At 43.8% G+C, this 14,479-nt stretch overlaps 1 protein-coding gene across 5 annotated transcripts in view; it reads right to left on the bottom strand.

The window, feature by feature from the left end:
• The window catches only part of LOC103139190 (nck-associated protein 5-like), a 126,856-nt gene that overhangs the window by 14,540 nt on the left and 97,837 nt on the right, over positions 1–14,479 (bottom strand). For all 5 annotated transcript variants that reach the window (XM_016672305.1, XM_016672302.1, XM_016672303.1 and 2 more), the window contains 6 exons: positions 13,268–13,306; positions 12,174–12,293; positions 5,586–5,690; positions 4,293–4,481; positions 478–3,974; positions 81–186 (listed from right to left, as the gene is read on the bottom strand). In XM_016672305.1, the coding sequence (XP_016527791.1) occupies positions 81–186; positions 478–3,974; positions 4,293–4,481; positions 5,586–5,690; positions 12,174–12,293; positions 13,268–13,306 (4,056 nt within the window). The remainder of the gene's footprint in view (positions 1–80; positions 187–477; positions 3,975–4,292; positions 4,482–5,585; positions 5,691–12,173; positions 12,294–13,267; positions 13,307–14,479) is intronic.

Here is a 14,479-nt window from a genome sequence, read left to right as displayed (position 1 = left end):
ACAGAAACCAGAAACCTGAGGGAATCTGGAGTCCAGAACATTCGGCTGCAGCAGAAGTTGGAGGAAGTTCATCGACTCACCGCCGTATTGGGACAGATCTGCAGGTCCGCCTTGGTTTCGCCGTGCTTCCTGGGTGTGGACGTGGCGGGCGGTGAGGCGGTCACGCTGCTGACCTTCACCACCGTCCTGAGAGGGAAGGGCACGTGGTTTATATATCAGCTTCGTCAAGCTGGAGAGCTGATAAACTGAAATAGCCTGCTCTTTCACGAAGGCAAACACACACTCAAACACAGACATCTCATATAATGTTTTGTTTAACAGCCTGCATGAGGCCTTCCACCCTGTCAGCTGGGGTACAGAGAGGAAAACAAACTGAGAGGAGATGTGGAGTGTTTATTAGCTTAAACACACTCTGAGTTGACTGGAAACTGCTGGTTTTACTGTAGGACAGTACAAGAATCATAATTCTCTACCCACCTGCCAAGGAGGTCTTTGACAAACTGGTCTTTGCCGATGAACGCCGTGGTGCTCTGAATCTGACTGGCGATCTGACCCATCTGATTGTTGCAGTGGTCCATGATGGAGCTCAGCTTGTTGTTCATCTCAGACAGATTCTGGATTTCCTGGCCCTCCTTCTTCTTGTCCTTCTTCTTGTCAGGCTTGACCTGTTTCCCTCCGAGGACAGACCCGATCTTTAGGTCCTTCTTCTCTTCCTTCCCTTTGGGGGAGTCGGATTTCTTGCCGCTCAGAGCCGGAAGCTTGCTCTTTCTGAGGCCGAACCAGTTAGCGAGAGACGGGCCGGTTTTTTGTTTGGCCTCGCTGGCTGCTACCTTCTCTTGTTCTTGGGATTTTTGCAAGTTTTCCTCTATGCCCATCATGACTTTCTCTTCAATTGTACAAACTGTCGGGCTGATTTTCTTGTCCTCTGTGTCGGTTGGTTTGGTTGGCGAGTCCAGCTGTGTTTTGCCCGGTTCGTTGACACTGGTTACCAGGCTTTCCTTCTCTGTGGCAGGGTTTTCTGTGCTATAGAAGGATGGCTGAGGTTGAAACTGTTGGTGAGAGGCCACTTTTGGTTTCCGGATGTTGTTGAAACTCGTCCTTTCACCTGTCGGCTGACTGCGCACCTCTTTATGTGTAGGGGAGGAGATGGCTTCGCCCTTAGAGCCTGACTTTGAGGGTTTGTCGGGGAGGCCGTTGGTACTGGTTGAAGCTGTCATGCCTCCATAGTGGCTTAGCCTCATCCTGGGTGAATGGAGCGGACTCTCAGCCAAGCCAACAGCCGGTACCTCTAAAGAACTCTGCCTTGACAGAGAGTTTCCCCTCTCACCTGAGTTGGTAATGATTTGAGTCCGAACTTTCCCGGGTCCTTCCAGCACACTGATGTTGGGTTTCTCCATGTAGTTGGTGCTGAAACTCTGACTACGAGCTTTGGCGCCGTTCATTCCCAGAGCGGGTTTTAGATGGGTTTTTGTTGTCACAGATATGGATCGACCAAAGAGCTGACTGGTCCTTTTCCCCTTCTCATACACATCAGTTTCTTCAGGCAACACAGCGGGATGTACGTCCCCTTCTGGGACGCAACACTGGACTTCACCTTCTGCCTCTGTGGAAGACATCTTGGGTGGCAAATCGATACTAAACGCTGCTTCCAAGCCGTCACACTGGGTTGAGGCATTTGAAGTCACCGTCTCCTTGGAGACTGAGTTGATATGGTCTTTCTCTTGCTTACCAGGAACAGTTGGACTGCTTTTAATTGTAGGAGGTGATTTCAAAAAGGCTTTAAAGCCCATTGGGATGCGAGTCTTTGCAACTTTTTCTGCTTGGCTGGGCGACATAACAGCAGAGGCAGGAGGGCTAACAATAGCTTTAGCATTCTGCTGCTCTGGCTGACATTGAGGGGAATCCTGAAGGGATATGGGTAAACTTATAGAGGTCTTCTGAACTGTCTGGTGGACATTTTCATGAGTGGGTCCTTTCTTAATTGCGAATGTGTTTTGTAGTGAGGAGCCTCTGAGGGCGCTGTAGGGAGGAGGGACATTCTTTGAGCTTCTAAGTGCATTGTCAGGTTCTCGGGCAGACCCTGAGTTTGCAGAAGGGAGGTAGTCTTTTGTTCGTTTGGAAGTGCCTTTAGTAGGAGTCTGAGTCACAACAGGGGACTTCTGAAGGTGCTGACTGGTTTTTTCGACCAGTTTCTGAGGTGCAAGTGCAGTCCCATAGCCTGCATCCAAATCCAAACAGTCTTTATCCTTGATGGGTAAAGTAGTTTGCATATTTGGTGCCAATGAGGTGTAGTAACTCGGGGGAGGGCCCCTCCCAGTGGTTAGTGTGGATGGTGGAGCCACCCCTGTTTTATGTGCCTGAGGGGAACCTTCATAGTTTGGTCTGATCAGTAGGGAGGTGGTGCGGCCTGGGGGAGGGGGAGGAGAAGGAGACCTGAGTTTATTTTTGCTAGGTTCACAGTGTTTGTCTCTGGTTGGTTGTTCACTAGTGTCACCAAACTCCAAGAGCCTCCTTGGGAGGTGGGGGGAAGTGGATGAGGGACCCTTACTCCATTTGGAGTTCACAGCCTTTGGGCTCTGAGAGCTAGTTTGTGTTTTTATGAATCTGGACATTTTAACGGTAGGAGAGGAAGGGGATTTCTCCTGAGTGGAGGATCCTGAGTTTCCACTATTGCTTGGCTCAGCTGTTGAACCTTTAGACATCCTCAGTGGGGATGCTGACGGTTTGTTACGACCAGGAATCTTTGAACCACTAGTCTTGGGACAGGCAGCATCATTCAACGGAGGGATGGACTGACCCTTATTTGCTCGGACGCCTGATGGTTTGATTAGCTTTCTTTGTGGAGTCGACTGCAAATGCAGTCTCTCTGTACTTTCCTCCTTGCTATTGGCTGATTTACTAGTCCTACTCTCACACTCTGAAGGTTTCTCTGGAGATTCCAGAACATTATAATTTCTTGCATTTGCAGATGTTTGCCTTGTTGGTCTCTCTGGTGGTACTAATTCTGCATAGTTAGCAACAATTTTACTCCCTTGAATTTGATCTGCATCTGCTGGAAGCCTTTGGGGACAAAGCTCAATAGGTTCCCCTTCTGCATCAAAGATAGCCAATATGCTTTCTTCAGACTGGGTACACTTGGAGGCTTTTGGTTCCTTCATTAGACTTAAAGGTTTGGGCCTCCCATCGGCAGACTGGGTGCGTCCCTGGTCTCTGCCCAAGTATTTTTGTTTAAGGAGCTTTGCAGCATCCCTAGACAGTCTTTTGAACTCCCTCTCTGCTTGTTCTGTCGGTTGGTCACAGGACATTCGGACCTCAGTACACTTTTCCTCGCAGCCGTCCACATCGCGTAGGCGCTTGGTGCTTTCTGGGTCGGGCGGGTTGAAGTGGAGCTTGGTTGGTTTACTAAAAGCCGACTTGTGCTCCCCATCTGTGAGAAAACTGATGAAACTTACAAGCTTCTCTGGACGCTCTTTGGAGTCACAGCCAGAACAAGGGTTCGCGACCGTCGGTCCTGAAGGGACGTCGCCTTCCTGCGTCCCGTCCCAGCTGCACAAGCTGTCCGAGATGCTGTGAGAGAGTCTCTTGCAGTGAAACCAGCAGTCCTTGGTGGGGATGTCATCTCTGCGGCTCGACTGTGCCAGTTCATCATCTGCATCATCCGAATCGTAGAAGAACTGCTTGCCGCGAGCGGTGAAAGTCCTGCCACAGTAGCTGGGCTTGGAAACCCCTTTGCTGCTGCTCTTGATCCCCAGGGAGTAGATGCCCTCGTTGGAGTTCATGCAGTCTTTATAACCTGATCTGGAGACCTTCGAAGAACAGGAGGAGCTCCGGTGTTTCCTCCTCTGGAGCTTCCTGAGTCCCTCCAGGATGTGGCTCTCCTTATATCTGGTGGGCCGCTGCTCCTCTGAGGGGGCGCAGATGTTACTAGGAGCCGACGAACCCAAACTCAGCCTCTTCTCCCATGTCAGAGAAGACTTAAAAGCACAAAGAGACAAAGTTAACACTTGTAATAGGTCATGTTTTAACAGTTTTGTCAAACTACATTATATTTAATAACATTTATAGTAAGGGTTGGATTACTCACAGTACAAAACCATTTTTTAAGATCTCTGGACTACCATAGACTTTAAATGTATTATCTATTTTAACAGTTTTCTAAGGAGTATTTTCTTTAGTCATGGTCATCAAACTCTTCCAGGAGGATATGGGATTAATTAGGGTCTCAAATGAGCAGGGAACTTTGATGAGCTGCCACTCGTGATTTGTTTTGTGGAACCGATGTTTGGGTTTACCTTTTTCCCACAGGAGCGTCCATCATTCCAGGTGTACGAGCCGCTGGAGAACTCGCTGCATGCGCTTGACAGGGAGATCTCACTGCTGCTGCAGCTGCTGCGCGGGTAGACGGGCGGAGGCATGCTCAGGCTCAGCTGGCTCAAACACTTGGCCACAGGGAGACCCGGCTTTCCACTCAGCTGGACCTCCTGGAAGAAACATAAAAGACAAGCTTTTTAAGTACCGGTGAAACGTTATGGGTCTGTACCAAGAGGAAAACTTTCATCGTGGTCAATAATATTGTGTTAATCTGACGTTTTGTCTTGACTAAAACTGGTGGTGGCAGTTTCCAGACCTTGATGACCCACACTAGCTAATCTTTCTATCATTTCAGGTGAACGTTTTGCTCAGATGGATAAAGCTTGAGCTCCATTGGAAAGTGACCCCAAGTTCACAGAACTGGTTTTGGAACAGCCTGACCTCAATTACAACAACAATGTTGGGATTGCTGCCATGAAACCAACCAACTTCAACGAAGCTCTAACAAACCTGGGAAGAAAAGGGTTCAACTATGGCTAGACCTTTACAGGCTCAGGATCTTTGTAGAAATTTGAAGTTGCTAAGACTGAAGGCTGAAAACTGGTCATCACCATGACTGGTGACGACGAAGGAAGTAAAACTCCTAATTATAACACTGACTCTGTGTAAATGAAAGTCAAACATTAGCATCCAGTTCTAGTTTTCCTTTTCAACATCCAATGAATCAGAGCGTTGCTTCGGTTTTGAGCTCTGGTTGCTGTTGCATACCTAATTACCGTCTTGATGGTATTTCAGCGAGGATCGACTGTCGCTGACCGACCAAATCCTTCCAGAGAAATATCTTGCAGTCGTTGCGGAGATATCTAATTTTTATGCACTGCTGCCACATCCCCACACATGTTTATCAAATTAGAACCTCAGAGACGGAGCGATTAAAAAAAAAAGCCCCACTTGGGTCTGAAGGATATGTGGACATTTAGAGGATTCATAATTCACTTTCCTGGTTTCAGTTTATCAGGTGGCATTCTCAGGGGTAAAAAAAAAAAAAAGGAGGAGAAAACTCATCTTCAAGCCTTAATGCATAATATATAAGATGACTAATGTTCCAGTGCGTCTTGTGGAGTCATTTTAACTGACGTGGAGTCTGAATCGATGCTTTTCTGGTAACACGACGAGGATTTATGCCTCTTAGTGCCAAGCAACACCAGAGGTTCCACTCAGAAAGGTCACGACCCCAATCGTTGGGTTTGCAGATGTGTTTTTGGGGGGCTTACAGCAGAAGGAGAGTCGGAGTTCCTGGAAAGCAGGAAAGCCTTGCTCCTCTCGGGCTCCAGCAGCAGGTCGGCCGCAGACAGATCCATGATACGCGAGTGCAGCTTCTGTAAGTCAAAGCAGAAAGAGAGCGAAGGACACGGAGTGGTGAGTTTCAGCTACAGAGAGCCCGGGAGATTGAAGTAAGCCTCGCAGAAAGATGTGAGGGTTTTTATTGATTCTTTGCTCTTTTTAAGTCAGAAACCGAACTGAATTATAAGCGCGGTCCAAATATGAAACGGCGAGAACTTTGGGTCAAGGTTGAGCGCTGTTTTACAAATCAGATTCCCTTCGCTGGAGCCGATTCCGCTTCTCTCAAAGTCATTACAGTCATCAGCCGGCCAAAAAAGGAAAAAAAAAGAAAACCAGTGTGAATAGGAAATAATTACATTGGGGGGCTGGGGATTCATTTGATTTGCTTCCCTTAAATTTATGTCCAACTCTCTTCTGTTAGTTAACTCTCACACATGAGAGGGAAGGACTCAAAACCAAATGCATTCCCACACACTCATCTCAGAACTTAATTACGCTCCATTCCCCACGCTCAAATTAACTTAAGCTGGAAATAAAGAGGAGCAGAACACTTGATCTTCTGCTACACTTCCACTGGCGGCGGCGGCGGCGGCGGCAGCAGCAGCAGCAGCAGCAGCAGCAGCAGCAGCAGCAGCAGCAGCAGCAGCAGCAGCCCCTCACTTAGGGACCGCATGTACAGACACGGCTCTGCTCATCTGATCCGCTCGCAAAGCTAAACGCTCATAAATATTACAGAAAACTGGCAAGAGGTGATTTTGTTTGCGAGAAATGCTTCGGTTTATATCGACTTCCTTTGTTCCTCACCAAATACTTCTCTCTGAACGCCTGCATTATTATTTCACTCGGAGCATGAAAGCATCAGGGCTTTGATTTTTTGTTTTTTTCTTTTTCTTTTTGTTCAAATGTTTGCAAAACATTAAAAAGAAAAGCTTGTTTTGTATTGCGAGCGTCCAGCCTCTGAATAACTATCGTCTGAAAACATGAGAACGAAGTCACACCAAAACGGAAGAACTGTTCCTCCATCCAGAGTTATGCCCAATAATAACTAATCCGAGTCATTTATTACACAGAAATGATTAAAACTCAATTTATGTGTCATGGACGTCATGTACTAATAATAAAATAAATAATTATTAATTGTCAAGAAGGGATTTCTGAAGATTACAACAGAGTACGAAGGCCAGAATAAAGTGATAATATGAAGAGACTAAAGTAAAAAATAAAGTCATTATAACTGATATTATGAGAATAAATTTGTATGACAAAAAAAGTCAAAATAATAGTAGAAAAAAGTCAAAATGATGTGATGATATTACCAATATAGATTCATAACATTACCAGAATAAGGTTTTATATTAGGAGAATGAAACAGTAATTTAATAAGATCTTTAAAGTTCTACTTCGGTACTGGCTTCATCTGTTAACACATCCGCATCAAATTATTATTTATAATTGGCAGAAATCTTAAATAATTCTGTAAACAACTGATTCTGTTGAGAAGGAAGAAGCGGATGGACTGAGCTGGACAACGCTACCCCAGCTCTGCTCTCACTAAAACAACTTTAGTCTGATCATTTCATCACTTTCTCCTGGTAATATTACATAATTATTCTACTAATGAGAGTAAAAAGGAGATGAAGCGTTTTGTGTGTTTCTTCCTTCCACTTTACAGCAAAGCAATACTTTGATGAAATCCTGGTAGTTTTGTCTGAGCGGCCAGCGTGAGCGTTGGCCTTGCTGCAGGCTGGGAGCGGCCGCCGCGTCGCAGGCCCTCGATCTTATCGCACGGTGCTCCATTTCACCTCCTCAGCATCCTCATCAGCCATGCAGTCGATAGTGTCACCGGGTCACTGGGTGGGAGGGGGGCTGAAGGAAATGGAAGATGACGAAGCCGCTCTCTTCTTTTTTTTCTCTCTTTTTCAGTCTCAAGGCCGACGCTCAAAGTCACAGATTTTTTTATTTAAAGTTCCCGTAATCCATCATGCAAATAGTTGCGTCTCTGAACGTCTGCAGCCTGAGAAGTTTCCTCCAGACTCCGAGGGAGACGAACACACACACACAAAAAAAAGAAAGAAAGCCTCTCTGCTGTTTGTTAGCTGTGTGTATGTGTGTGTTTTTTTGTTTTGTTTTGACAGGAGCCATATTTCAAGATAATGAATATCAACCCGGAATAGCAGCAATAGGCAGCTTCCAAACAAATCCGTCAGTATCGGCAACCGCTGTCAAAAACTCACATTGGGGGAAGAGTCTCAACACACACACACACACACGCACGCACACACACATTGAGAGAGGAAGGCACAGTTGCAGTCATCACAGCCTTTCTGTAAGTTGGGTTTATTACGATCGTCCTGTCATGGACAGGATTTTTATGTCGAAAAAAAAATCCTGTCCATGACTCCTTTAATGCGGCAGCATTAAAAGAGTCCTTTAATGCTGCTGCATTAAAGGACTCCTGTGGAAGTAAGCAGCCTGCTAACATTCTGTCTTATCATTATTATTTTATTCTCCCTAATGAGGTTCAGCTGAACATCCTCTGTTGTGAACTGGGAAAAAAAAAACAACAACCAAAAAACACCTGTTTTCCCCAGTAACGGTGACTCATGTGACACCTGTCAAACGTGACGCGCAGATAAAGCTGCAGTCACACACACACCTCTACTTCATCCAACCAAAAACCTTTATGGAATCGGAGGGAAGCGTTTCGGTTCCTCTGCCGCGGCTCTCTCCCAGAGCGTTAGCACTTCTTTATCAGAGGAACCGGAGAGGCCGTGGGGAGCCGGGGCCGTTTAATTACTGATAAGCAAAAAAAGGTCCAGAAACCCAACGCTCATACGCCTGATTAGGTCTCCCTGTGGCTCCTGGGGACAAAATGGAGGAGGATCTCACGTGGGGCGTTTCTCTGTTTCCACCCAACTATCTGCTTCCCATAAACCAAACGTTTTCTTCTGATTGCCTTAATATTCTGCTGCCGCGCACAAACACACGGCCTGACAACAACACTGAAAGAATGTTTCAAAAGGTGTGTTTTATTGTTCTTTTTTTACCTTGCTACTTTCATTTATTTTTCTTCTTGCGTTGCATCACAACTTAATATTTCAGTTCATCAAACTAAGCTCATTTAAAAGCTGCTTTTTGTATTCACTCAGGTTATCAGCGTTAATACTCAGAATTTTTTTTTATGGCACTCCACCTACAATCATAATATATAAAAAAAAACCCTGATAGCTAAAATATTAATTTTAAAGGATCATCCTTTATAGGGGAGCTTCTTATGTCTGAATTCAAGCTCAATTTTTTTGTCAAATAGAAGCCAAAACTACAAGTATAATACAACTCAGATTAAAGTAACATTGTTTTGTTCAGGTGACAGTAAACAGTTTCAACTCCTTTTCAAAAATTCGCTTTCATTTTTTTTAAAACTCAAGTACAAGTATTTCATAAAAAAGTATGCTGCTAGTTTTCATTTTGCAATTAAAATATAGGAATAGTGTTGACATTTAGGTAACATGTTAACAAAAAGCAAATATAATTTTCTCATGATGCTAATTTTTGAATTAAGTTGTGCACAGATGAGCGTCTCTCAACTGCTCACCAACTCTCCGGTGTGTACAGAAGCTGAACTGCCAGAATTCATTTAAAAAGAAAAATACTAAAACAGAGAAATTAAATAGTTTCACTTAACTTTTTAATCAATTTGATCAGTTTAATCACTAAACTGGTCAAATTGACCAGTTTAGTGAAGCTAATTTATTTTAGCTTGGCTAAAATAAGCTAGCTCATCACATGTCAAGGTTTTTTTCTTTTTTATCTTTACCTCAAATTAATTCTCTTTACCAAAACACTGATAACTTGGATCTTTTTACAGCAACAAGAAAATGATAAACACGGTTATATCTTGGGGATATTTATGTCTTTTAGCCTAGCCATGTGTTCAGTGAGCAGACCTTCCTCCAGGCTGGAAGCTAAGCCACTTTTTTTGGCTGTTTGTGTCTTCATATTAAACAGACGTCTAACAAAGATGTTTCATCCTCCCCTATAGCTCTGTAATTGGGACAGCAGTCAAATAATAGAAGGGAGAACAGATAGATCCTCCGTAGGATGTCCCCGTCCGCGCTGACACGGACAGATTTAGCTGTTTTTAACAGTTCTCCCACACACAACACAACTCATAATGAATGCAACGAACATCCGCTGTAGCGTCACCGTTTATGATTAATACTTACAATAAATCCCCCAGCTGGTTGTGGGGAAAGTTGCGACTAATTTAAAGAAAAGAAAAAAGAAAAAAAAAAGGACACAGTCACGAACTCGAGAACTTTGATCAGTTACTTACGTAAACAAACAATGTTATTAATTTTCTTTTTACCTGTCTGACGACGACGCGTAGCTAATTTATAGATGGCATCTCTGCCTTCACAAAGAAGAGGAAAAAACAAATTGCAGTCTGAGCTGCACTCCATCATGTTTCTGTGGGTCTACACGCTTTTTCAGAGAGATTGGACTTCTTGGTGGTATCATCAATATTCCTCTGCGAGGCTTTTATATAACAGCTTCACTTAGCGTTGCTCCTCTCTGCTCAATAAAGTCACAGGAGGTAGCAAGGAACTGATAAATCCCTTTAAAACGCACTCACAGATTTTATTTCTTTCTTCTCTCTTGTCTTTACTCCATTTACTCTGTTTCTGCCTCTTCATAATTTGACCTTCTTGTCAGAGCCGGAGCCTCTCTGCTATCTCATCTCTCTCCATTTTCACTCCTCTGTCCTCTTTCTCCCTCTTATCTTCCCTTCCCGTTTCCATCCTCACCTCTCTCTGTCTTCTCTTGTCTGACTGGAATGACAACTCTTTTCTCCTCTTATTTCTATTGCTTTTTTTTGTTCTTTTAATATGATCAGTAAATTGCCCTGCAGCAATTTCAACAATTATTTGAAAGTGTCCTTTTCTTCGGAGAGTGGCAGGTCTTCTTTCGTAAGCACACGTTAACGGAGAGCTCATACATAAAGGGAGGATTTTCTACCACGAAAACGATCCATGTGAATCACAGCTATGGCGTACAGTGTGTTTGCCTCATAGCCACTGGATTTAGCAAACAAACTGACTGTTTTCCTCCCGATAGTCCAGTAGAGTGTGTTCTACTGGGACCAAAACAGCAACATTTGTTCGGAGTCCAAAAAACCAAACCCTTTGAGCAGCTTGTTCCCCTCCTCGCCTGAGGGGGCGCTGCACCAAGAACCACTGAAGGAAACAACAAGAAAGCCTCTGAAGAAGACACTGACCGCAACTTCCTTCTTCACCAAATGGAAACAAAAATGGAGTAGCATCAGATTTTAAAGGTTGGAGGATTTCACTTTTGTTTTTGGCTAAAACACATGAGTTATTTCTCCTGCTAGCGCTAGGCTAGTGCGTTTGTTTTGGTAGTATTTACCCAGAATGCTCTGTGCTGTAGTCCACTTCCTGCTTTTGGAGTGGTGTCCGGTCTGCCTAGTGTTCATATGTGCATTCAAAACACACCAGAGTTCACTTCAACCGAACTGAGACATGAGGCTTGTAGGAGGAACATAGTTAGATTTTTTTGGTTTGCATCACAGTCTGATTGCGCAGCTCACATCGGACTGGATTTGGATTAAAGCAGACTGAACAGGTCTGGTGTGAACACATCCGTAATGAGCCCACTTGTTTCTAGATGTGAATTAAACCTAAAATCGATGTATTCTGTTTAAAGAGATTTATTATATGAAATTTTAAGCTCTAATTTAAAAACTGGTCTTACAGTTAAGACTTTCTGAGATTGATGTTCTGTGAGAATATTCAAAGACCTGTGGCTGAAAAGCAGCCACTTACTTTGCTTTTTATTTGGGCTGGATCAAATTTTTTGTTAAATGTTAAGCCATATGGGACCCATATGGTTAGAAAATTATCTGAAAATGGGCCCCATTTGGGATGATTGTCTGTATGACCAAACAATGGTGCTTTAGCGTCTTCCTAGCCAGTTCTAAATTCTTGAAAAGATTGTTTCAAGATCTCGTTTTCAGGTACGCATAGGGCCAATATACGCTGTAAGTGAGCATAAAATGGGCCCCACATGGGTTTGACCTTGGGCTACATGCACACAGAAAACACAACTTGTTTTACCAACTGGGTTTAGTCCACACACATTGTGTAACAAACACGCTGACGTATCCAGATCTAGATCCTGGTTTAAACGTGTCGAATCAAACACGCGTCACTGACTGAGTCAGATCCAGAGCTTTTTAACACAAAATAATCAGAAACAAAACAAGCTCCCTAAAAGGACATGGAGATGTTTTTTTAATGTTTACAGGAAATGGCTGACTCAGATCTGATGACGTAGAAAAAGCTCGGAGACTTTTATTTTTGTCAAGTGTCAGCGGAAGAGATTATTTACACGAGGGAACATTTTTCTGAAAAGCTCTAATCTAAAAAGATTGTTTTATCAAAATGGATATTCCTAAGTGAGCGGTGGAAGGTGAAAGGTCAAGAGGAGCTGGTTTTTACCTGGAGAAGCAGGTCTGAGGCGGGCTTGATCCTCTGCTGGAACAAAACGCTCAATGCTCGATTCTGCTGCTCCAAGTCGAAGACTCTGGTTCTGAGCTTCAGACATTCCTCCCTCAGATCCTGACACACAAACAGACAAACAGCCGGGTTTAACGTTCATAACGCTGATCACTGCTCTTCCAAAGAATAAAAACCTTCTCTCAAAAAAAAGAGGAGAATGGAAAAAACCAGGACATTTTTATATTTCATCCACACAGAAACTCAATTTAGTAACACAAAAAAAAAAACAATTATCTGTGTTCATGGGGAAACAGAGATTTATGGTAGTGTAACAAATAAAGCACCAACATATCCACATACTACTGGCTTTGACGCAATTCCCAACCAACATCAGCTTTTATTTTTAAACATCATATTCTAATTCACTATTTAATCGCAGTCTGGTATATCTGTGTGTCCAAACAGATGAACCTCCTGGTGCCATGATGAATTCGTAACAGGAAGTTGAGGTTGTTTTGAATCTGATTGGCTAACGGGTTTTAGCTTAGCTCTGCACTGCCCCCTACGGGTTAGGTATGTTTAAAAAAAAAAACGCTCAGGGGTGGATTGGAATGAAAACTTCTTGGATTTTCTTCTTTTTTTTTTTTTTTTGATAAAAGTTGCTGAAAATGTGTTATATGAATAAAATTATCTCACCTTACCAAAGTCTTTTTTGTATTTTTTTTTTGTCTAAACACACATTAGCAACAAAGACACGCACTCACTCAAACCCTACTATACCGGGTCTATTATCTCTGTCTTGTTCAACCAATGCAAGTTTCAGGTTTGATTTTTGTTTATTTTTCTTTTAAACGATGTGGCAGAGATATTCGTTTTTACAAAGACTCGGATGTGTGTGTACACAGCTTTAGCTTCAAGTCCATTTGTCCGAGTATCATATTCATCTGTGAATATGTGACTTCAAGTCTGACCAACCTGGAAATATTTATCGAGAAATTTTGTATTTCTGCATTTTAATAAGTCAAAATCAGAGCAAGAGCTGAAATGTGTGGAGAGCTGGACTGAAATGAAGAACAGAAACATTTGAAACAAACCTTTTGTGTGAGAAGAGCTTGGACAACTTGGTTGGCAACCTTAAACAGAGAAGAGAGAGAAAGATCAGCTTTAGCTTTATGCGTGAAATGACTCTCCAGCTTTAAAGGAAAACCCAAACAGATGTCATGTTTGGTTTTGTTCATGTGTTTGTGGTGCGTCGCTCAGGTGCAGCGGGCGCCTTCCTGTTCCCTTCCTGCCTGATGGCCGTATCGACAGGCTGGCTGATGTACAGGCAGAGGCCTGACTGGATCAAGTGCTGTTGTTCCTCACACCCTCGTGTAACTCAGACCACAAGGCCGATGGAGACGCAGCTCCTATTACCATCATCGATTGCTCATTAATAGCGTGTGAAGCCGCACTCTGGATTATTGAATGAGCAGAGAGCAGGGTAAACATGGAGATCAGTGTGTTAAGCATTTCTGCAGCCAGAGGCTAGCAGAGGCAGCCGGGCATCACTCCCAGCCCTCCTCCTCCTCATCCTTTCATCCCGGTCCCTCGCTCCTCCGGGGGAATCTGCTCGGCTTCCAGGACGAGCCGCTCAACTCGTTCCTGCTGGACCTGCTGTCCCACAGCGATCCAGAGTCTGCTGCGACTCCCCCAGCTGCGCTTATCAGGCCCTCTCAAATAACCAGCAGGCTCTGAAGGGCTATTGTTATGTAAACGACGGCTCCAGCAGCTCTGCCGACACACACTTATGGATATTAAACGTTCCCTGTGTTCCCTGGAGCTGCAAAAAGTTACAAATGAGCTGCAGGAATAACGACAGGAAGCAGGCGCTGCCCGTTTCTGATGCTAACCATGTGGGCAACTACCCAGAGCAGCATCAGAAGTGGGAGGCGCACAAGATTAAAAATGTATAACTTAGGTGTTGGTCGTCTGCTGAAAAGGTTTTCTGCTGCTTTATGTTTGTGTGTGTGTGTGTGTGTGTGTGTTGAGTAGGTATTCGCTGGTCTCTTCTGTACTTTGACTGAACTGTGTTTGCTTAAAGGCCAGGAGGACGAGGATCTCAGCAAGGGTGCCATCGATATGCCAAAATCTGCATCAGAAAGGGTTCCCAGAAAAACTTACATTTATTTTAAAGTGTACTTTCTGAAACTAAAACATTAAAAAATCAGTGCGACTGTGGCAATAACAACTATGAAAAATATCAACAATTATGCTACTTATGCCTTAATGTTTGAAAACAATGGTACCTGGAAGGGTCCAACTAA

Source organism: Poecilia formosa, unplaced genomic scaffold (genome assembly GCF_000485575.1).
Source record: "Poecilia formosa unplaced genomic scaffold, Poecilia_formosa-5.1.2 Scaffold58, whole genome shotgun sequence".
NCBI classification, from domain to species: domain Eukaryota; kingdom Metazoa; phylum Chordata; class Actinopteri; order Cyprinodontiformes; family Poeciliidae; genus Poecilia; species Poecilia formosa.
This window is presented reverse-complemented; position numbering and strand designations above follow the sequence as displayed.